Source organism: Ptychodera flava, chromosome 4 (genome assembly GCF_041260155.1).
Source record: "Ptychodera flava strain L36383 chromosome 4, AS_Pfla_20210202, whole genome shotgun sequence".
In the NCBI taxonomy this organism is placed as follows: domain Eukaryota; kingdom Metazoa; phylum Hemichordata; class Enteropneusta; family Ptychoderidae; genus Ptychodera; species Ptychodera flava.
In genome coordinates, this window is record NC_091931.1 from 3,161,513 (window position 1) to 3,187,152 (window position 25,640).

Genomic DNA, 25,640 nt, shown 5'->3' on the forward strand with positions numbered 1-25,640 from the left:
GTACTGGTTGCAATATTCTCGTAGGAATAGCTTATTTTACATCTCACAGACTTTTGTTTTGATGTATTAGCAAAATTTTTCACAGTAAGTCTATCTAAAATTGATTCATTTACCTTTAAGTTGGAGTGTGATGTAATAGGTACAAAACGCTTTTTTTCCATTCTCTGGTTTTACGGCCAAATAATGAATGGTATGCGTTGATGCTGGTAGTGATGTTTGAGAGGACGCCACCATAAGGTTTGATGATATTCAATGAACCACCACGAGGGTCTCCAAAGATAGGTTCGGTCAAAGTCACTACTGTCATCTGGGTAGTCGTGATTAGTGTCTGATTCTCAGGGCAGTATATGACAAGTGGTTCCAGATCGTCTGGTAAAAATGAAGGTGATTCAATGAACATAAAATATGACAGATAATTTCTGATTATTGACAGGATGTCATAGAGTAAGAATTCGGGAAAGACAAAAAGTACAAGCTCTGTCGTCTTACCTGTGACGTAAATCACAAAGGTACAATCATCGCAATTTGTGACGCGTCACAAAATCTGTACACTACTGTAGTGTCGTTTGTTACGATATACGGGGAGGTGACGTGAGCAGGAGACTTTGAAAGTGTTGGAGCTTGGCCTGAATTATCCGTCGCGGATGGTTCCGTGAAGGTAACTTCAACACCAGAGACATCCACAAGAGTTGCATGGATTGACTTTGGACACGATGAAATCCTTGGCGACTCTTCATCTACGGAAAAAAAACGTGATGAGCAAGGAAATGCTATTTCCTGTGATTCACGATCTGCTTAAACTTTAGTTACAACACCAACCTTCAGTTTAAATCTGTGTTGTAAACCAGTGTAACATACTATTACCATGGCATTTGTATACATCATCTAGAGAAAGAAATTTAGAATTATAAATATGCTGAAACTATTGAGCCAAGATCTTCAAATTGGTATCTGCAAGTTTTGACAGAAAGTATCTTAGGGTGTGCAACAAGTGTGGTTGTTTCTGGAAGCTGTGTTGCAGCACTGTTTGGAAATAATTTACCTGTACAGGATAGGTGATCTGTTCCTATATCACGGTTCCAAGTGCCAGAGTCTTGACAGGTAACAGATGTGGTGTCGTTTCCAATCAAGGTGAAACTATTAAGACAGTAAAACTGACATTCTGTTCCACGTTGAACACCACTCGGTCCACCGCAACCGATCGGAGCAACGTGAACTTCTTCCGGTAAGGTCAAAGGTTGACATTCGATTACTGAAGACAAGGAAAACAAAATATGATAATAAGTTCATTGAGAAGCCAATCAAAAATTCAAAACCTTTGACAGGACTGAACGTATCTTTTGACACAGAAAAACGAATCAGTCACACACGAATCAATTATACATATTCAATGGCGATTATTGTAGGACTGCTATTCCCATGGTACTTCAACAAACACTTCGACAATGATCTTCCAATGCCCGTATTAGGGGCAGCCAACAAGCCTATTTCAAGAAATTGGACCCGAAGGTGCTTTCAGTGTTTAAAAGAATTTTACGCCAAATGAAATTTTGTAGGAAAGTAAAAGCTGTTCGCTTTGGAAAACTTCTCCTACCCATCCACACCCTACCCACAATGTTCGCCTTCCGTACCCACTACTAAAACTTCCGAGTGCCTCTCCCCACAACAAGAAATCCTAAAGTGTCCTCATCCCATAACTAAGACACCCTCTGTCATCTGATCAACACATGATTAACATTCAATTTCTTAACTTATCAAAGGGGATTCAATATTCAATTAAACAATTCTTTCCTTGTTACCTTGGCATGATGGTTGCTGCACCGTGTACCAATACATTGCATTGCCGTTATATTCGCAGGTGAAGTTGTTTGATCCGAGAAGACGATACCCCGTCTGACACTCTACTGTGCATGAACTGCCATAGCTTGTATCACATGTACCCACCAAATTAGCATATGCTGGCACAGCGAGTGACAAACACTGACGAACTGTTATGAGAAATGAAAAGAGGCATATATCAATTCATACGGACAACAGGCAAGTCATGTGTGATAACTTCCCTTGGTGGAAAAGAAATAGGTTTGTGAGGTTATGGGGTTACATACAACATGCATCAATCAATAAACAACACAATTGGAACTATTTTGTGATTATAAGATGAACAGTAAAAGTCACAGAATGTGCTCTCTAAGAGAGGGTTTACTCAAAGCATTTAGTAATTATCAATTTTTCTAGTGAAAACATCAAAACTGTAATTATTGAATTAAATGTTTAAGTAGTATTAAAAAAATTGTAGTATTTAAAGCCATCTGCTTTTCAAAAATTGTAAATTTATCCTTTTAGACAATTTTTTAAGGATAATTCATCTCGTTGATACACATTCTTAAAAATGTCAAGATTAGAGGTCAAAACTTGATGATTGCTGTATTGTTTAGAGGACCTGGATGCATTTGAAGGTTTCGGGATCATATCTGATTGGTTCTTAACTATTTCAAAGTGCCTCTCTCGGCCAGTCCTTAAAAAATGTTTAGGGGTCATATCTAAGTGGTCCCTTAAAAAGATTAAGGGACACATCAGGGTGGTCCCCGAAAGTTTCAAGGACTCATCTGGGTGGTCCCTGAAAGTTTCAAGGTCACATTAGGATAGTCCTTGAAAAATTCAGGGGCACCTCAGGTTGGTCCCTGAAAGTTTCAAGGACTCATCCAGGTGGTCCCTGAAAGTTTCAAGGACTCATCCGGGTGGTCCCTGGAAGTTTCAAGGTCACATCAGAGTGGTCTCTAAAAGATCCAGAGACACATCAGGGTGGTCCCTGAATGTTTCAAAGACTCGTCTTGCAATGTCGGTTTTTGAAAGATTCAAGGTCACATTAGGATAGTCCTTGAAAGATTCAGAGACACCTCAGGTTGCTCTCTGAAAGTTTCAAGGACTCATAGTCTTAGTCATGTTCACACTACAATCACAGTTGCTGACATCATTGTCAAGATCGGGAACAGCACTGTCAGTATCACTCCACAAAGGACCGTGGTAACAGACATCAAATTCGTCGGAGATATCCAGTATTCCGTTGCTTTCCATGTAGTCCTGTCATTAAATAATTGGGGTAATGGACGTCCTACATTCAGAATCGGCAACCTTTCCCGACGAAGGAATTAGTGCAGTAGTCAAAATCCATTCGAACATCACGCTGTTTACACACTCGACTTGAAACAATGCAGGGCCTCACAACAATGTGACCCGTGACCTTTACTATGTAAATTAGCAAGGACCATATTAGTTGGTGTACGATTCAGTGTAGAAAAGTATCATTGACTACATCTCCAAATTAATCATGAAGACTGTAACATACAACCATAGTATTTTAAATGGTGGGAAAACTTTACAGCATAAAAGAGCAACATGTACCTTACCCGGGACCTTACACAATCGCACAATCCTAGATGCCCCTGTTGGTTAAAATGGAATGTGCCATTATGAACTGATTGTTTATGAATAATTAATTGTTTACTGTTCAGACCAGCAGCGCGTCGGCTAGTAACAGCATATTTCAACCAGCGAGTAAATTACCATTAATCGTTAAGGCTTGCTCGTGTAAGTCGACTGAAGGTTCAGCCACTGCCCAGTTTATCACATTTATGCCGGGAAGAACATGCCTTGTAGATCTCGTCGTGATAAGGGACTGGACGTAAATTAGCAGGGGGGGAGGGCCGGGGGATTTCGTAAGAGAGTGACCAAAAATTTATGACCCTCCCCCAAAGCAAGGCTGAAAAATTTATGACCCTCCCCCAAAGCAAGGCTGAAAAATTTGTGACCCTCCCCCAGTTTCAAAAAAATAGAATATTACAAATTGATCGAATCTTCAACGATCAAAAATTGAGGTGGGGATTTACAACACTGGGCAATATAGATGGATACCAGCAAGGGATGTCTGCAAATTTTTTATTTGCTTCTGCTTGTGACAAGAACAAGTCTAGATATGGATGTCAGCCTTACCTAAGAATACTTTCAATGACATGGTGTCAGTCCCATTTGACCAGCATGGGTAAAACTAATCTTGTAGAAAAAAATCTCGATAATTCTATGCTACAGATTTTTCAGTACTTTTAATAAAAAGGAAACCCCTGATTTCTCTGCCTACACAATATGCATTTTGATTGTTATGATAATGGTTTAATATACTGTTTAACTCTTACACTGTTTAACCCTTTCACCACCATGGTTTGGCCCAATCCCATTGTTATCAATGGTGAGTGTGGACCTGTTTACAGGGAATTGGGGGTGAACAGGTTAACTAATAGTAAACCAATCACCAGATAAGGAGAGTACTGGTATTAATTGTTCTGGGGAACACCATAGGATAAACTCTATGATTAAATGAATTCATTGTTGATTTTCTGCACAAGTTTGATGAAATGCTTTATTTTCCACTTTGTCAGCACACTTGTAAATGTGGAACAATTAACCACAAAAACAGTTTAAGACTTCACTGGACACAAAAATGACACCACTGCTCAAGTGTCATCAAGCTAGGCTGACAAACTGAATCAATACAGAGCATATCATGCTAAAATACAGCAGCTAATACTGAAAAATTCTGAAATCTTATGAATTTATATAACTCTGACCTGCAAAGTAAACAACAAAACCAACATCTTGTCCATACACCATTGTTTCAAATTACAGTGACTGACAGGCAAAAATAACAAAACAGCAAACATGGAATTTAGCCATTTTCATTGGCCATTAAAGGGACAAAGTCACTCATTTTTGACAAATTTTTGGTCATTTTAATTTCCGTTGAATATATATGCTTTTCTGCTGCTCACTGAAATGGGCTTAATTGCAATCTCTGGTTGTCACAGCTCAACTCATATGCATGCATGGATATAACATGTGGTCACTTAATAATTTAATTTAAGGTATGTACCAAAAATTGTCACAGTAAATTTCACATGTTAATGTGCCTTATAAAAAGTGAGAATTTAATTGCAATAACCAGACAGTGAGCATATTTCAGTGAGAATAATCTATCAAAAGAAATTTAAATGGCAAAATAATGTCAATAATGAGCAACTTTGTCCCTTTAACTTGGTACATATCTAGTAGCGATTCTTTTAATTCAAGTGTCAAGCAGCATGACCATTGCACTGTTGAAGTATTAAAATGGTGGCAATGAATATTTTTATAATTGGTGCATTGACAAGATAGTACTGTAAAATGTTGCCAAAATAGCTTTGTCCAAAGTATCATAATAAAATAATCGCAATCATACCAATCCATAATCCAATGACAGTAGGTCAGAATTCGCAAGACAATAGTTGTAAACATAGACACAAAACAGCACAGAACAGACAGCAGATAGACGGTACACAAACAAAGTCATAATATGAAAGAAAGATATATGGACCTCTGGCCAGAAGACCAATAATATTAGCCATTTCTGAACAGGGATGTAAGATTACACCACCATGTGAACTCACAAATATTTCCAATATGAAAGTGCAGTCCTCTGCTGAGTGCCGAATCATGTACCGGTATGTTGTTCACCATGGAGGTAGACACCAAGCATAGCATTATGTGAAAAGTTAAAGTCTTGATACTATTACTAGATGACCACTAAACAAGATTGGCAGTCCGCTTGTTTCAAAGCTATTTAAAAACTTTCTTCTGGGCCTATTTCACATCATACTTGACCCTCTGCACTTGACCTGCAAGCTTGGTACGTACATGTATTCTGGAAAATGACAGTAATTTCAACGTCATTTTAAGTCAGAGATTCGTCATGTAAGTCATTAATTTCACTCAATTATTTCTGTCCGTTCTTCCTGACTGTCAAAATTGATTGAGGTCTAAGTATTGAATGACGATTTTCACAAATATTTTTCACTTACAACTTGACTAAATTGTCACTACTTCCAAGTGTGACTGTGAACATCATTCTAAAAATATTCAAATACCTTCAACGCATACAAGTTTGTTTACAAGTTTCGCGCTGTACCACTGTAGAAGTTCTCTGGACGTACATTGTACATTTTAGCCTATCATTTTCCGGAAATAGGTCTGTATGTTTAAATGATTGACTTATTGGCTTATGAAAAATATATTAAGGATCGGAAGGATGTTGATATTGCAATTCACAAGTCTCGGTGTTGTTTTCCCCAGCAGGAGCGTATCAGTATCACCATGGAACTACCTAGTACCTAGCTCTGCATGGCAGGGCTGTGTGTTACCAGCGCGCGTTATACGACCTCCTACCGCAGGCCGTATAACGCAGGTACATTGTTGTAACACACAGCCCTGCCATGCAAAGCTAGGAGCTACCACACTCTTTTGGTAGTACCGTGGTATCACATATTGCTTTATGTAGCTGCAGTTCCGAAACTGAAGGGTTTGCCTTTTTTCGAGTTTAAGCTTTTAGATTTTAGGGTTTGATCAAGTTGACGTCCTACCTAAACAGCAGTCCAAATATTGAGGTACAATGGCAATATTGCCCTACGCTAGAAGGATATGTGTACCACCATCGCTACGCAAAGACTAACTTTAATTCCCAAAAGAGCTCTCTCTCTCTACCAGGTGCATAGGCCTTCGCGTTGCGACTGTTGGTGCACCTGTGTGATGAGTATGCCGTTGTTGGAGGCAATCGAAGCAGCCAATAGCTGAATATACTCTTACCATTCTCGTAGGGCTTAGACTACTACATCAAGTCAATGGCATATATCATGTAAAGTAGGCAGTAAATATGTATCCTTTCACTTTGGCTTTGAACTGCAGATGTGGAATGTTATGATTCAACAGACTGTCCAATAATTCCAATAATGAATGGATTGGCTCATAATGGAATAGAGCACACTTATACTCCATTAAGAGTGATTGTCATAAGTAATGCTCCTCAAATGTTTTCTTTTATATTAATGCACATGCATGTGCCTGCCATTTTTTCTAAGGAATTATAATTTAATATTTATCAAAACATCAGTGAAATTCATATTTTGGAATGTATCACATTGACAATTGAGGGAATACTGGAAACACAATGTGACACTGATCTCCATAACAATGATATAATTGGTCATGTACAATGTATTGAGCAGTTCAATCTCTACATGGGGAGGAAATATGGGAAAGTACGATGTATGTTTAAAATGTGTTCCTGGAACAGATATAGAAATATATGTGTGCATGACTCAATTATTCACTGGATTTTATAATATTCCTGATAGACCTGTGTAGTCAGAGAACTGAAAATACCTGTACATGTGCTCATTGCACTCATATCAAATCCAGTTTTACAAAATGTACTATTGTGTTCCAGTAGACAATGAGAAGTTTTGGTCATGTTGCCCTGTTTGTGGGGAAAGGTCAACAGAAAGGCTATGCCTATTCAAGCAATAATTTAAGCAAACAATTCAAAGTATGGTCATGGATTGAATGCTGAATGGTGTTTTAACATTGATAATACTTTGTCAATTTTTGTGCCTCGTTTCTTTGCATTTTAAACATATCACAGAAAGCAGCCTAGATAATAGAGGATAGACTGATCCTGATTTGACACAGAAGTGGCAAACACTATTTAATGACCAATCAAGTCTCCATATTCTGAAATGACATTGGGATTTCACCATATTTAATCAAGTTCAATCTGAATACATGATCAACATGGCTGATTCACTGTATAAATTACCCACATTAAATTTCAACAAATGTCATATATCCTGCCATCACAACACAAATGAACACTATCCATTCCAAAGATAGTACCCACGTGGTAAAGCCAATATAAACTTGAAAAATGCCACAAGTAGCCATACCAATCAGATGACAGTACCTAAATATTTAAGTATACTAAAATCACTTTTCTTGAATCAAAATTATTAATTATCACACCAAAGCTTACTCTTAATTTCAAACAATAGTATCTCTAAAAACTAAAATTCATGTATCTATAAAGTGACTGATGCAGGGTGGAGCTTGGCCTTAAACTTTAAAGGGAAGTGGCTTATGAAAGAGAGGGAACTTTTGTTGATCAACAAAAAGTGGAATGAGAAATAATATTGTCAAATAGTTATAGGTTCAAGATTGACTACATCAGTGGAACAATGTAAGATATTGTGGTAATATCCAGCAGTGTTTTTGTTAAGGGTGATACCTAGGTAAATATTACCGGGTTCCCCGGTCATTTACCAGGGTTAGCCTTGGTATATCAGTCATACTAGCGGACAACAGAAATTTTACCAGGGTTCCCAATGTTCCCCAATTTTAGCAAAAACACTGTCCAATGTTTATTAACGAAACACACTACATGCATACACTGGCAGCCAGAATGCCACGGGTTAGCTGAGGAACAATAGATTAGATTTGCTACAAACTTAATGGCGACAAGAATAGCAACAAGAGAGACAATCCTATTTAAGATAATGGTGGGGAAGAGATACACAGAGAGTTGGGAATGAGCACTTAATAGAAAGTAAGAGGCAGTGTGCGAGTGATGTCATGTGAGCATAATTGTCTATACAAACAATTTGATTTCTACCTTTAGTGCACCGACAACAAGCCCAAAATTTGTGACCCTCCCCCTTAGAGGAGCTCAAAAAATTGTGACCCTCCCCCAAACAGAGGCTCAAAAAATTGTGACCCTCCCCCAAATCCCCCAGCCCTCCCCCACTGCTAATTTACGTCCAGTCCCTAAATATGCAAAGACGTGTTTTGGGGAGCCGGCCGACCAGTCACACATAGGAGCAATGAGGACGCTGTGTTAAGCCATTACATAATCTTAACTTCGACCATCATGAATATTGACGCTGTATGTGCAGGAAGTTGGACTAAATCTTTTCAGTGATTTGTCTGCCTGTCAGCTTTACCAAGTAATGCTTGTGAATGCACAAGCTGACAAGCGAAGGTCACATCAGGATAGTCCTTGAAAGGTTCAGGGTCTCATCTGGGTGGTCCCTGAAAGTTTCAAGGACTCATCCGGGTGGTCCCTGAAAGTTTCAAGGTCACACCAGGATAGTCCTTGAACGATTCAGGGTCACATCTGGGTGGTCCCTGAAAGTTTCAAGGACTCATCTGGGTGGTCCCTGAAAGTTTTAAGGACTCATCTGGGTGGTCCCTGAAAGTTTCAATGTCACATCAGGATAGTCCTTGAAAGATTCAGGGTCACATCTGGGTGGTCCCTAAAAGTTTCAAGGACTCATCTGGGTGGTCTCTGAAAGTTTCAAGGTCAAGTCAGTGTGGTCTCTAAAAGATTTAGGGTCTCCTCGGAGTGGTCCCTGAAAGCTGCAAAGACATCTCTGTACAGTCCCTAAAAATTCCAGACAAAAACTGTTGGTTCCTGCCGTTAATATTTAAGGTTTCAACAGACAGATGATATTGATTACATTTCTTTGTATCTACCAAAAATAGTTCATTTTTAATAGAAGGGCTGAAATAGTTCAGTGATTTTTTTTAAAATTTTCCAGCATTAATTAGCACACTCACAAGAAAAGGGTAGTTTAATCAAATTTACCAGGTCTCATTTCCTTGTATATGAAATAAATAAATGTACAAGTCATTTTCTTAACATCTACCAAATCATTTGAAAGAGAGATCACCAAAAAAACATACACTACAGCAGAACTGATTTGGGTAGAGGTAGAAGGCCATTTTACCATCGAAATTTAAAATTTTATCATGCATCGTTCGGTGAGAAATGCAAATGCCTACAAATCAACCTTGGAAAGGGACTTTGTATTTTCACTTAACCTAAACAAAATTGACAAATTAGTTACATTTAATGGGTTCTCCTTTCCTGAGAGTGCGAAAAGCTAGACAAAAATGTAAAATTTGTTATAGATGTATTTGATGATTGTGCAATTATCAATAATTTATAAAATTTGCCCTCGTCTTCACACAAAAACACTGTTAGATTCGTGATTTTTAAATAGATTACAACAAAATGCTCAAGATCTTATAATCACAAAATAGTTCCAATTGTGTTAAACCAAAACAAACAACCCACCAGTCAGTCAATCGATCAACCGATCGACAAACATTTCTGTGAATTACTTTAGTTGTCCTACATGTGTACGGATATATTTGCAACCCTCTATGTCAACATAACGGTACAAAAAACAGTACATATGTCATTAAACTAAGATATATTTGGCAAAACAACTGCACAGCAATATGATCAGGCCAGCATGCTAGGACATTAACTCTATTACCTTGAACAGACACCTGGAAGGTACACCTGTTTTGGTTTTGTGACTGGTCAGTGGCAGTACATACTAATGTGTGATCACCAGATATAAAGTTCGAGCCGGGAGGGTTATTACACGTGACTGTTGGTACAACACCGTCATTATCTTCCGCTGTTACATTCCAGCGAACCACTGTCGATTGAGAGGCTCTGTCTGCAAATGCAACGACATCATCCGGACAATCTGTGAAAGTTGGCGCTTCTTTGTCTGAAATGAGGAAATACAATAGTCGAGTGAAAAGATTAACATAAAATCGTCCTGCATAACAAGATGATTTTGGTGATCTCGTTACAATGCCCAGTGATATACGCATTCAACTGCGATATGCTTAGAGACTGATCCGACAAAAGTATTGACAAATCGTTCTGCAAGGAAGGACGGTGACTGGGCGTGGTTGTTTTATTGTTGGGCAATACCCCCTGTAAGCAACGTACATGTGTAACACAGGTGTGCATGATCTTAAAACTTCAGTGAATTACTTTCGACGAACAGGCTTACCAACACAGGTGAGATTTGAATGATCACTGGACCACTGTCCACTCGCGAGACATGTGACAATTTCACGCCCAGCTGGTTCCAATGTAAACCTTGTTGAGCACAGTGAGATGTGCAGTATGACCGTAGGTAGGGTTATCCATACACGATGACGGTGTAATGTTGATTCCATTGACAGCCTTTAACGCTTTACATCGAACAGCTAGAATACAAACACAACATCGTGCACATTATTACGACTTTGCGCATTTCAACACTCAGCACAACTCGTTTCGTACTAATGTTCTTTTCTTGGACGTATATACTTTGTCGTCTTGGTTACTGTAACTAATAATGATGTGTGAATAAATATTCTATTTAAAACGGCAATCCTACTAGAATTACATCTACTCAATTTTACTATTGATTGATCTAATGTCATATTTTTTCTTTCAGTTATGCGACCTTCAGACATTTGGCAAAAAAACAGTGATTGTTTTCTGGTCGTTTACACTCGGCAAAGGTTATTTTCCTTTTCTTTTCTCTAATCACTTTGGAATGAGCGTACCGCAACAGTTATTTTCTGACAACAAAATACTTGAAATATTCATCGGCACGAAGGGAGGGCAGCTCCAAGCAGAGAATTCCATTCGAATCTTATACAATGAGTGAAGATTAAATTTGACAATACGATATGCATCTTCTTTATATATCAGCTGCTTGTTTGGGAATACTATGATAAGAATTTGTTACGTACGCAAAAGAAGAAGGGTAACGAACACATAAGGCACAAGTATCGAGTAGTAATTGGCGACAATCAGAAACTAGAAACAAATCCATTATGTTTTTGAATAAATCATCTTGTTAAGACATTTCATTTACTGGATTACAAAGTCAACGTTACCAGAGCATGTAAAGTTGTCGGCTGACCAAGTACCATCGGCTTGACAAAGGCTTTGCGATGGTCCAGCGCTTTCGTAACCATAGTTACAGTACAATGTACAGATGGTACCATAATTTTCTTGTAATGGTGGTGCGTTAATACATCCTGATTTAAAACCATTCTGTGGACTGGCTAGCGCGTCACATTTTACAACTAGATGACGAAATAGAAGTCACAAAATTTTACAAATATTAAAGATTTTACATTTGCTACTGTAATCTGACTTTCGATATATAATATGTTCTCTAAATTATCGCAACTGTACTGTGCCTAAATTTGTTGTGCATCATCAATCCAGCCCAATCTAGTGAAATTAGACACAAATACGTACTTCCTGGAATCCGACTTACATTCGATCAGTCGTTCCATGATTGGTTTGTCACGTTTTGAAAAACAAAATGCAAATCTACCAAATTTTGCTGTATTCTTCAAGTCATGGCGACTGCAAAGTAAACTTTAAGTCTATACTCTCAATGCCTTTCTTAGTGTTACGTAACGGAAACCACGCAGATGAAGGTTGACAATTAATTAGGCGGGAAATTGGAGACATCGGTTCATTTAAACATTTGCAATCATGCATGGCGTGGCAATGAATATACTAAGCCACATATCGTAAAATTCTCTTAAACTTTATATCGAGATCGATTATCCCTTGCAGCCTTAGAGAAAAAATCAGAGTACATACTCTGGCAAATGGCAGACGATCCGTCCCAGTACATTGACCTTGTGGTCTCATTTCTTAAACATACTCTTTCCGATGGACCTAAGAGTTCATATCCCTCTTGACAGGAGATCGTACAATTCTGGCCCAGAATTAAACCACTGCACTGTGTTTGACCACCTGTTGGCGATGGCAGGGCAGGACACCTGTATACTAAAAATGAACGAAATAAAATTTATCAAGAAACAGGCATTTGTAGGCCGGTTCAACTTCATACATAATGTATGGTATTGGTTTCCATATGGGTTTTATAGATAAATCGCGAATAGTCACCTCGGCTAGTCACTAGTTTCATCCTGCTGATAGGAACTTTACCAGGAGACCATACACGGATGACCATGTACGTAAACCATTTACACAATATTAACTCTGTCACAAATTTCAAGTTATAGTTACCTTGTACAGTAACGATGACACTGCACTGGGCAAAGTTACCGCTTGGATCTGTCGCTGTGTAAGTCACTGTTGTTTGGCCTTCATCGAAAACATCCCCGGGACCTTTATGAGCCAACTGTCTGCAAGTCAGTCGTTTTTGATAAGATTACTATTTTAATATATCATCTGGACAAAAACATATTTGTATTGAAACAAATAAAAAAGAAATATAAGCAAACATGTCTCACTAAACCGCTGCTGAATCTGTGACAAATTGCGTCCAACCCCTCTGATGTCGTGATTCTTGATATATCATATTCTAAAACACTCGTTTTGACATTTTCGATTTGAAATTTCGATGATCTGAGTCGTGACAATGCCCCAGTCCTCAAACGTTCATAGTGAATAAAACAGAAGGCAGATGCAAGACATCCTTCTTTATATTTATTCTTTATAAATCAATACAACGGCACCAGACTTTAAATGAAATAAGTCAAAACGTCGTTTTAGCGTGACCAATCGCGTTCAGGTGATGTGTCATCTTTCAGCTGTTCTGGCTATCATCGTGCCAACTATATCATTTGGCACATTGCTTTTGTTCCTTCTGGTCTATACAAATTTAATATTAGTAGTAAAGTAAAGGTGGACAACTGGGACAGAGTAAGAATTTTACACCCCATTTTATTCATTTATCTACATGAAGCGAAGGAAAAATTAACCATCCATGTAACTAAAGTATAACCCTGACCTATATACGAACTCACGCACGCACAGCAGTGCATTGTCCTGAACTAAGCGGGGAAATTCCCTGCTGAGTCACACACAACATGTTTATACATGTACGGGAAATTCCGTGTGAGTCATCACCATCAAACTAGCCTATATAAAGGAGCTTTTTTTTTACCCCCGTTGTCAGTCAGTCGCGGAGTCTAGCTGATGTGAATTTTTTCCTACTGCATGACTGAGGTCTGAATTTCTGGTAGGTTTTTTGAACTCGGAGTTCCTATAGGTGCGAACTTGTTCACCTGATAGATAAAATTTTAGTAATTTCCTCTGAACTTAAAATGTGACGGAAGACCATTACTTCAAATAATATGAGACGTTTCAGATGAATGGTACTGATATCTAAAGTGTTCACTCTTTTATCTTTACGTACAAATGTAGTTCCTAAGTCGTTCTCTATTCTATTCCACCAACAAAACATTCAATACTCATTTCCCCTCCCCGATCTTTATCAATACTTATGATAATATCACAAGTTGTTCTGTTATCTGTTTTCATAGCATAATATCCAACCAAATCGTCAAATTCATCTCCAGTAGCTAACTTTACACATCTAATGAGAACTTACCATGTTGAAGTATTTTCATATTATCAGTCATCTGTTGATTTACTGTCTGTAAAGTTAATTCAGCTGCCTCATCACCGTCACTTTTAAGACCCAGTTTCTTTAAAGTTGTGTCCCAAAATAATCTAACTGGAACTCCGCTAGCTGTATACGAGCAATAATTCTCCCCCTCGTTTATCCACCTTCTTAGTGTATTATCTGCCTTCATTATTGTATTAAGAGGACTAATTTTAAGGTGAATCGGTATACCAAGAAGTGCAATGTATGGATTTGTAGGAGAAGCCAACTACGAAAATCTAACAATTTATATTTGTTTACATTGCTATCAAAATAAATCACATTCGGAGTTCCTGGTGGTTCAGCAACACCTCCTGCAATTTCACTATCCAATATATCTAAGATGTTACGCGGCACATTATAAGGCATGAATTTCTGACTAGCCGAATCCCATGTCAGAGCAAAAGGAGTAGGATCATTCGAAGCCTTTGTGGCGTCAATTACAGTTTCATCAATGTCTTTAAGTTCGGAAAATTCTACAGCATGCTCGTGGGATTGCACCGCGGCATTGGCTAAAACGAAATATTTTTCGCGGTCTTTATAACGAAGGACGTAATCCTTATTATGATTAGCAGCCATCTTAGTATTATTGTTAACTTTAACATCACTCAGATCTTCAAGCTCAAGATTTTGCATACGAATTGTACCTAGACCGAAGCCACTTGGATCAGACATACTCCGTAGGGACCTATATACAGTGAAAATTAAAATAATACCTTGTAATATACAATACACAGTCATGGCTTCAGCTATAGGAATGACAGTTCTCGGTGCTGTATTAAATGCAACAGCATTCACAGGAGGAAATATTATCGGACAAAAGCTTTCTGGGAATGGTGAGGCTCTTATTGAAGAGAAAGTCCGACATGATAAAGCATTAGAAAAATTTGAACATGATCGCAACGTCTGGTCAGAAAAAAGATTACTCCAGGCTGACTGGGAAAGAGAAAATCAGGCAAAGGACGCGCATGCTGCGGCAGAATTAAGAGATACAGATGCAGAAATCCTGGAAGAAGCAGAAGCGGTGCAAAGCCGTTCCGAAGGGGCAGTTCAATTCTCAGATTATTATCAACCCAGTCCTGAGCAAAAGAAATATGAGATGATCTATATTGCTGGAGGATTGGTCGTGGGATGGTTTATGTTACACCGGTAGGGGCCCGCTTCGGGACTACAATAATTCAATACAAAAGCTAATTGGCCAGTTATTGAAATCGATCATGTTTCCATCCTGATCCGTTATCCAGATACGAATTGAATTCATGTAATCTCCCCCTTTTCTCAATGGCATAGAAATTGCTCCGTTTTTAAAATCGTAAGTAACCTTTTCACTTATTTCTCTCGTATCCCGGATGGGAAGTATTTGTAAACAGTTCGATACTTTCCCCTGTATGTATCCTCCGGAGGCACCCGAACCAAATGAAACATAATTTCCAGTAACATCGACTACATCTGAATGAACTATATATTTAGTGACTGTTAAGAAATCCACTTTCTTCGGACTCATAGTACTTTTTATAACTGGGTTGTCCTCAGGTTTATCTGAAAAACCAACTACGTTGGCAAGCTACCTGTAGCATTGAAATAGACTTTAATATCTTTAGCCAAAGTTAGATAAACATGGTTTGTCGGCAGATGTTTTTCAAAATTAATTTTTTGCTTCAACCCGATTGCTTTGTTTAACGTATCGATATTGTAGTTACCTGGACGTATTGATTTAGTCTTCTTCGGTTGGTCACCTTCTTGATATTTTATTACATTATTCGTTGATGTTATGTTATGCCATGAATTATATAGTCCGCACTCTAGCAGTCTTATCTTCGTAAACTGTGTCGTGTCAATGCAAGGGTAAAAATTAACAGTGACTGGTTCACCTGTTTGACTTTCAATCCAAATGATCATCGTTGTACGTTGTATATATTACTAAGTATAAGTGTTCGATGAATATTATTACGAAGTATAAGGTTCTGCAGAATAATATTTTTCTGTTCAAGGAGATCTTTGGTCGCAACTGCGGCAGCAGTCGCACCACCTAATTTTGCCAATCGAGTCAAATTTGGACGACTTGGATCGCCAACCTCTATTTTCAGAAATTTGCTGGAGATCATAAGATATCCCATCGCAAGTCCTGCGATTACAATACCATCGTACATTGTGTTTACAACTGTTTTAATATCCATGATTGCTGACTAGTATATAAAATAAAAAATAAAAATAAAAATATGGGGAGTTAATCCATCTCATACAATGTAGAGGAGCTGGGTCCTCCCTCCCCCTCCCCCTCCCCCTCCCCTGTCGGAACTGTTCCGGAGGGAGCTGCTACGTGCTCTGTTTTTTTCGCTTTCTGGGGAGGATCTTTCCGATCTGGACTCGATCGATTAACGGGACAGGGGGTATGTCGAGCACGCCCCCAATATAGTCCTAATGCAGTCAATGAAACTCCCACAATTCCTAAACAAGATAACATTTATTATACCAGCGTGAATTATTATCACACTGTTCTTTCATTGTAGGCGGTAGGTCTGCTACCGCATCACTATCCCCCTCCCCCTCCCTCTTCAGCACTTTTATTTTCTTCTCCCTGTGTTGCCTGTTCCATTCCGCTAGTCGCTTCCCTGCAGCAACTCTCCCTGGATGCTTCGGCGGTAACACCACTTTCTCTACGTTGCGCTGTGTCGGAGGTGCCGGTGTTGGTGTTAGGATCGTCCCTGACGGAGTCGACGGCCCCGTTTCCGTTTGCTGAGTCGGCGAAGTTGAATCCATTTATTTCAGGTACTATATTAAACCCGATTTTTTTAAAATTAAATGTTTACCCGTAATTAAACCGGTGGAAATTAGAGCAATCAGGGGCCCCCATGTGTAAGCTATCCGTCCTGATAATCGTTTTATTTCACTGTTTAGAATAAAATCCTTTTTAAGATCAGTGGCATAGTTATCTCGATCATCGATTGGAACTACCTGACTATTGCGCGGGCTCCTAGATCTTGAAACTTTGAGTGATGGTATCACTTATAAGAGAACTGTATTTCGCTTCATAGACTTTAAAGGCTCGTGTTATGAATTCATCTTTCCAAGTTTCCACTTCTCTAACTGTAAACTCCTTACCAAAAATAACTTACTTTGACCACTTGCGATGACACAGAGTATTTTTCACGTTTGTCTCTATTATGGATTGATTATTGTTCGAAGGCACCGAAGGCGCCGAAGCCCCTTCGGACTGCGCTGCCATATTTGCTGCTGCTGATGACTTTATTAAATTCTCCATTGTTTGCAGTATGTTATCTATTCTTACTAAAAAATAAAAATTCGTTTAAACCTGAATCCGAAATAAAGTATTAACATAGTCTGGAATGTTAGTACCCCTAACAGAACCGTACCGACAGGGATTCCGACAGGGATTCCGGGAAAATTCTCCTCCATTTAAATCTATATGTATATAGAAACACGAATATGAGTACAGACTTATTCCCAGTTGCTTTTCAATTGAATAAGACGAGCGTACCGACAGTACAGCATGCTGATACCCCCCCTTCCAAACCGGACGGGGGAATAAAACCTATTCTCATGGACTTAGAAATATATGTAACGCCGACAGATAAATTTACTTTTCATCCACGGGATATATTTAAAGATAACGTAATCACTCATCGATCAGCAAAAGAAAGTAATGTCTGGCTGGGCAGTCCGCATATGAAATACTGGGACCAGCAATTAAATTTCGCCGTATGGTGCAGCACTACTGGTTGTGGTATATCATTCGCCCATCTCTTCGATAAGAAATTTCCTCCGCAAATACGATCATTCTGCCGTTTTCCATGTTTATTTTACAATACGTCGTATCCTTCACGAAATGGGCGTTGCACTTCCAGACGATACCCCCACCTTCAAAGCGGGCGACAATCCGTACAATCTCATCCAATATGAACTTCTATGTACAGAATTTGGAAATATAAGTCCAACGAAGTCCGACTTTCGATATCGAAAAGGTCAAAATAAAGGTCTTGGTTATGGATATGAATATTACACTAATCGTGGGCCTGTTCGACAGCCAAAAGCGATATACAACGGTCATGACTTTTTCCTCTCCGCCGACGGAGGCGTTTTCTATACACATACAATTTTTGGAAAGAAAAAACATATACTGCCCGACAAAGACCGACCACACTATATTTCTTCCGAAATGATGGATCGGAGGGACAATACAATAGTTTCATTCCTCTGAAGGGAGACTCGGGACTAACAAAGGCTGGCCTAGCCCGCCTCAATGAAAGCCTTGAAGCCTACGTATATTGCATACTTGGCGCACAAGCTAATATTCGCAGTACCATTGTGGGTGATACTGGCAGCGCAGAGCAAGTCCGAAAAGAATTCGGCGTTCTCCTCGAAGATGAAATTCGTAATACAGACAAAGTAATCAGTTATAGGCGATATCAAGACACAATAATGAATACTGGTGTCAAACTTGATATGGCAGTCTCACCCAATTTACTTCTCTTGCCGTCTGAGATGGTCATTCTTTCGGGCCCGGCAATCTCGGGTTATAATAATGAATTGCAATACGCAACAGAATCTATGTCCTTCGGGGTGAATGGTGATATAAACACGGAAGTTCGAGAAAGTGCTGTACACGAGATGGAAGGGGAGGCGGATCCCGTGAAGTGGCAGGACGAGCCCGGAGAGTCACCTCACAATGACACGACTCGGGGGCCTCCCCTCCCCTCCCCGGAACGGGCAGCATCTGCAACACTCGGCGCAGACCCTATTCACGAATTCGGCAAAATTGGTTTGTTATCTTTAGCAATATTCATTACTATTATGTACAATATATAGATCCAGAGGAATGTCAATATTCGCTACCCCGCCATTCAACATGATTATAATGGACCGACAGATTCTGGCAAAACAGAATTTATGTTGGACCTCCTCACCGGTCCGTACTTAAGGAAATTCGAATATATAGTTTTCATTTGCCCAACATTCATGATTAATAAAACGTATAATAGAAGATTCATTTTCACCGATGACAACGTGTTTATATTTCCGGTCGGATGCGATGCTGTGAATGATACACTAGCCTACGTACGGGACGAGTGGGCCGGCACGAACACTTTAATAGTACTCGACGACTGCGCCTGGTCCAAAGATATGAAGAAGCGCAGTGATGTTTTAGTCAACTTGGTTTCAACGCAAGACACTACGGACTATCTGTCTGGGTTCTGACTCAGCAATATACTAGTATCAGTAAACCATTCAGGGCAAACATAAAGATGTTAGTACTATTTTACACATCGAACAAGATAGAGAACACAACTATATAAAAGAACATGGAATGGAGTTTTCAGAACGGGAAGCCGTGGCCTAATCAAGCAATTGAAAAGGATAAAATTCAGTAAACTAGTATTTAATTTTCAGCATCCGTACGACATAAAATTTTTCGTATAATATAGCAATTATGGAAGCTGAAGCCGAAGGTACTCTTAGAGAATATATTACAACCCGAAAACTGGTTTTGGAGGTGTACAAAAATTGTATGACGCAGCACGGGCCAGCGGACTGAAAGTGACCAAGAAAGAGGTGCAGGACTGGTTAAAAACTCAGCTTACTTATAATCTACATAAACCGGTACCTCGTACTCGTGCTACGGGCCGGCGCGTTTTCGTAACATCGATAGACTCACAGTGGCAAGCGGATCTCGTGGAATTCCCGCCCCCGTTCGCAAAAGAGAACCGTAACATTCGATACATGCTGACAGTAATCGATGTGCTCAGCAAATATGCATGGGCTAGACCGATACAGTCAAAAACAGCGGATGATACGTTGCAGGCGCTACAAGACGTGATTAAGAAATCCGGAGAAGGCCCGACAAACTTCAGACAGATGAGGGGCGGGAATTTACGAACCGAAAAATGCAGGGTGGCTCCAGGAGGTGGGAATTCACTGGTTTCACACCTACAGTGATAAAAAAGCTAGCGTCGTTGACGTTTTAATCGGACGCTTAAGACGATGATGTGGAAATACTTTACATACAGGCAGACACGAGAATGGCTTTCTATTTTACCACAACTTCTTGAGAATTACAATAACACCGTTCACGGAAGTATCAAAATGAAACCCAGGGACGTAACAGAGGACAACGATTGGCAGGCATTTTATACACTATTCGGTCCTGAGTTGGCAGCCGGGGGAGTCCACCCTGAATTCAAGCCGGGAGAACGGTTCCGATTACAAAATACAAGACCACTTTTAAGAAAGGATATTTACCAAATTGGACAGAGGAGATTTTCGTGTTTCAAAAGTTGTGTACGCAGCTGGACTGGGAACGCCACCAGTTTACAAAATAAAAGATCTGAATGGAGAGGAAATACTCGGCACTTTCTACTCCGATGAACTTCAGAGTGCCCTTTCGGAACGCGACGAGCTGTACAGAGTAGAACGAATTTTGAAGACGAAAAAAATTAGAGGAAAGAAATATTATCTGATAAAATGGAAAGGTTATCCAGAAAGTTTCAATAGTTGGGAGCCAGAGGAAAATGTTATTAGTACTACGTAAGTTCCTGTCCATGGTACTTGTCAAGTACTACGTAAGTTCCTGTCCATGGTACTTGTCAAGTACTACGTAAGTACTAACGTAAGTATTTACGAAAGTTATTCAATAAGTACCATGGAAAAAGTCTTAATTTCTTGAAAGCCGAAAGTGTCAGTTTACCACCCCACTTCCACCCCCCACCTGGCCAAGTATTTATCATGTACTGTCGTAAGTAATGTTCACTTATTGCATCTTTTTTGGCCGTATGTGGATGAGGTGGTACCTCGGTTCCTGAACATATTAAGTTTGCAAGATCTTCAAAACGACTTCTCATGTTACCACAGTCCGTTCTTTCGAGTCCCCCTTTTTCAGCTTTATCGATAAGTTCTGGTTGAAGTATAATGTACACAACTGACATGAGCCATAGACAAGTAACTTCAAAGTCCCTTACAGAACCGTAAGGTTTCATAATGTCAAGTGCTCGTAGGTCAAACGAAGCATTATAAGCACACACAGATTCACAAGCGTTAAGAAGTTTGTGTAGGTTCTTTAGTGAGACTCGAGGTTGTTCTAGTTGTTCTTGACCAGGTGGGAAGTACGCTTTTTCAAGTTCACCTTCGGAAAAACCGTCTATTAAAAATCCCTGGCTGCCGCCGCTCCATGCAATTCCAAAGTCAAAAGCTCGTGGATATTCTACTGGCCCGACTGTCTCGGTATCAATTGTTGGATTAAGTATATTCTTGAGAACGAGGGGGGTAAGAGCGTTCCGAATTACCAAACATGGAAGTCTGTAGTCGTGGCAAATTTCTAAGAAAGTCTGTTTGAACTTGTTGTGAATCTCTTCTAGTTCTTCTAAGGCGGCTATTTCGTACGACCTGGCTCGAGTCAACACATTCCGCCTGCAATAATCCCAAGGCATATCTTTGAATATGATAATGAAACTGGGTAAATGGTCAAATGCTCTAGAAACAATCTTTTTTTCTTCCTTTGCCACGGAAACGCCCCGGATTCGAGAAAAAGTCAGATGTTGAATTATGGAAGAGTCACAAATAATGTATTGTTCTGAAGGGAGGCCCCCTCCTCCCTCCCCTCCTCCCAGCCTGACATTGTAAACTAAGCGTATGTTCTATAAACTGGTTCTGAAAATCGGCAATCGAAACGTGGCGCCCATTATAAAGTCGGCAATGTTGCTGGAAAAACTAGTGTCAAATTCTGGTACGTGATACGGATCCAAATTTACTGCATCGTAACTCTTACCACTTCCAGTTGGTCCATTTATGAATATGTATGACATTTAGGATACTATATCATAGAAAAAAATTTTTTTAAATTATTTTTTATTAAGATATATACGATAAGACAATGACAATCCTTTCTATTTCAACTGTAATAAAAATACTTGAAACCAGAGAAGAGAATATTCAAATCAGTGACGGCAAACTCATATTTGGTGAATCATTGGTAGATCCTTTCATATACGTAGACAGTGAGCTAGAAGTAGTTTTCAACATCGGACCTAAGTACGGTTCGGGAGGTGATCCTGCTACATGCGATGGGGTGTGTGTCCGTTGGCAACCGAGTCTTCAAAAGTTTACTGATTTAATAGTATTCCGTACCCTAGGTGAAAGTTTCGATGCAAGCACTGCTAAAAGTTATGCTGCAAGTTTGGCCGCTAACTCCAAGACTGGATTTTACAATCCATCTAAAGTGTATCGGAAGCGAGGGAGCGAGGGGCCTCAGCCAGTTGCGTATTTTAAATTTCAGTTTAAAAGAGGGAGAGGGAGAGGGGCTCACGATTTCGCTACATGTATTGATATGGTTCAAGAAATTGACTGCGGTTTAAAACAGTGAGCCCATTGCCAGTCCGAGAAAATCCTGCTATTGTACCTCGTAATATCAGGAAAGGTAGTAAGATAGAATTCTTAGCATTTAAACCGCGCTTAAGTAAGCGTGCTCTTTCTTTCACTGTTGAGAGATTAATATTTTGTGCTGCGCCTAATAAACCAGAAATTCAAGATGCGGAAGAACTAGTCGACTTAGAAAGATTAGGCGAGATATATAAACAAATAAATGCTGACAAAAATATTATAGTGGATTTTGATGACCTATCATAGAATAATTATTTTTTCATTTTAAAAATTTTAGGATAGTATATATCATAAAGATTATTATGGCCCGTCGATTACATACAGCATTCAAGGGAGCAGTTTTACGAAAAGAATTTCCTGAAGTCAAGCGAGTCAAGGATATCGGGGAGCTGGTGGATATTGAAGGTATGGTCAAAGGGGCCCGAAAGATGTACTCTGTTTATACCGAAATGGAAGTCAAATTATCGGATCCGAAAACTGGTAATACACAACCGCGTTCATTGTATGTTAAATTAAATGATACATACACAAAAGATGTAAGAGGATCGGGATTGGATGTGGGGCAACAATTAATAGATCGCTACGATCGTATGCTTGATACAATTGAAAATGTTGAGGGTTCTGGTCTCGTTCTCGAGGAGATACTTAATTTTGGAAGTAATTCTAGTAGAAGTTTTACTCGGGGCTGGCGCAGTCCAACTCCCAGATGGTTAAAAAATAAGCATTGTGTGAGCGATCTGGTGCTACCTTCGGGCAGCGAGAACTGTTTTCAATACGCCATCGTAGCAAGTTTAAAGTTGCCGACCCCGAGTTTCGTGAAAAGAAATGTGGTCAGGTAAGGAGAAAATGGAATACGTACGCCCCATTTATGGCTGACTACTGTTGGGAAGGTATTCCCTTTCCTACGCCCGCCGATCTGACTGTATTCAGGCGCTTCGAGCAGCAAAATCCAGCGGTCAAACTTCAAGTATTTCAGATCTACGAAAATGATCCCGCTCCCCCGTCCGACATAACTGTGTTATATAGTGCCCCTGGCGGAGCCGAAGGTGAAGCCCGTTCCGAAGGTGATAGGAATCAAATAGCAAATATCTTACTGATAGTTGGCAAAGACGGCGGCCGTTCTCACTTCGTACCAATTACTGCGGAAATCGCCTTCGTAATTCTCGTACTAATCGAAAGAATGAGCGCAGACGAAGTGTATTTGTATGGTTTGTAAAAGAGGTTTTAAGTCAACAGAAGAATTAGAAAAACATCAGGTATACTGTGGAACAGACACTGCCCAGCCAGATTTTCCTAAGGAAGTGTGTCAATTTGAAGGACATCGGAAGAAGGTTCCTTCTCCCTACGTCGTCTATGCAGATACTGAGGCAATTATTGAGAAGGGGACCGGCCGACACATTCCAATTTGTCTTTCGTATGTTATGGTGGAACGGGGTGGGGACCTTCGGAACGAGGCCCGGGCCGACCCACTGTTTATGGTAAAAGAACATTCACAGGTCTCTCCTGTGTTACAGACTTTCTAAAGGATATGAAAGAACGGGCCGAGTATTATTCGAAATCGTATTATTGGAAAATAATACCGATGAGGGATCCTTCTAATTACCGGCGCGACGGATGTGATCCAGTCTGTATTGCATGTGGAGAGCCGGCAGGATACCGAGTAGTGAAGGAGGAGGCGACCTTCTATTGCGAAGGATGCCGGCCGTCGAGAACCATTCCTATCTACTTTCACAACCTCAAGGGATACGATGGTTCTTTTATTTTGAAAAAGTTACATGAAATCGTTACCGAAGGAGATGATGGGGGTTCCGGACCAGAGCCTAAAATCATAGCTAAGACGAGCAATGGAGAATTATGGGTCTCTCGAAAACATTTATTTTTCACGCCTCAATTGTTGTTGCCGGAGGGAAGAGGGAGATAAAGAGACGTTTCTTTTCTATAAAGTTTATGGACAGTGCTCAGCTGATGATGGGGTCATTGGCGAAGTTGGCAAAACTGTGCCGGAGACCCACGGGTGGACGGCGGCCCCACTTTCGTACCCGGACATTCAAAGGGCGAAAGGTTTCTTCCCCTACGAATATTTAGACTCGGTTGACAGACTAGAAGAGGACCAGCTCCCGGAGAGGGGGGAATTTTATAGCGAATTGACGGAAGAGGGGATTTCAGAGTCTGATTACGAACATGCATTAAGAGTATGGGACGAAGTTGGATGTAAGACGATTCGTGATTATATGGAATTCTATTGTGAGACTGACGTTCTACTTCTTGCAAATATATTTGAAAATTTTCGTGACACATGTTTAGAAGCATATAAGTTAGATCCAGCCCATCTATATGTCAGCGCCCGGCTTGACATGGGATGCTATGTTACTTTACACGGGTAATAAGTTTAAACTCATTCAAGATGCTGAGCAGATGACTTTCGTACAACGGGGAATTCGAGGCGGCATCAGCCAGTGTAATATTCATTATTTACAGACAAATCATCCTGCTTACGCTGGCCCCGCCGGCGGGAATTACGATCCAGAGAAGCCGGTGACCGAAATAAAATATCTCGATGCAAACAATCTCTACGGCTGGGCAATGAGTCAGGCAATGCCTACGGGCGGACTTCATTGGATGACGATGGAAGAGTGGGAGGAATGGGCCGCCGAGGGGGGAGCGGGGGGCGGAGCCGGAGCGTGGGGACCTGGTTCCACCTTTCCACCAAGTTTTCTAGAAGTAGACTTAGAATATCCCCCCGAATTACATGAAGAACACAGCGATTTGCCATTAGCACCGCATCACTATGAATTTCCGAGGCAGCGGGTCGACTGATTACAAGTGTGATGGATAGAGAGAGATACGTCTTACACTACAAGTTGCTGGAATTCTATCTTCGGATGGGAATGAGATTGAAAAAGATTTATCGGGTGCTTGCTTTCGATGAAGCTCCATGTCTCGCGAAATATATTGACTTTAACACTAAAATGAGGGCAAAGGGGAGGACAGATTTCGAAAAGAATTTCTATAAGCTGATGAATAATGCAATGTTCGGTAAGACAATAGAAGATGTTCGAAAGTACAGAGACTTTAAATTTGTTTCGGACTGGAACGGCA

The 25,640-nt window shown here is 40.0% G+C and overlaps 1 protein-coding gene across 1 annotated transcript in view; it reads right to left on the minus strand.

The window, feature by feature from the left end:
* Nucleotides 1-489: 489 nt before the first annotated feature.
* Nucleotides 490-25,640, minus strand: part of LOC139130693 (E-selectin-like) — a 160,805-nt gene continuing 135,654 nt past the window's right edge. Inside the window, exons 19-26 of the mRNA XM_070696443.1 lie at nucleotides 12,767-12,885; nucleotides 12,335-12,523; nucleotides 11,611-11,802; nucleotides 10,731-10,929; nucleotides 10,197-10,439; nucleotides 1,800-1,988; nucleotides 1,043-1,252; nucleotides 490-737 (exon numbers count right to left, since the gene is read on the minus strand). Of these exons, the coding sequence (XP_070552544.1) occupies nucleotides 10,793-10,929; nucleotides 11,611-11,802; nucleotides 12,335-12,523; nucleotides 12,767-12,885 (637 nt within the window). The 3' untranslated portion in view covers nucleotides 490-737; nucleotides 1,043-1,252; nucleotides 1,800-1,988; nucleotides 10,197-10,439; nucleotides 10,731-10,792. The remainder of the gene's footprint in view (nucleotides 738-1,042; nucleotides 1,253-1,799; nucleotides 1,989-10,196; nucleotides 10,440-10,730; nucleotides 10,930-11,610; nucleotides 11,803-12,334; nucleotides 12,524-12,766; nucleotides 12,886-25,640) is intronic.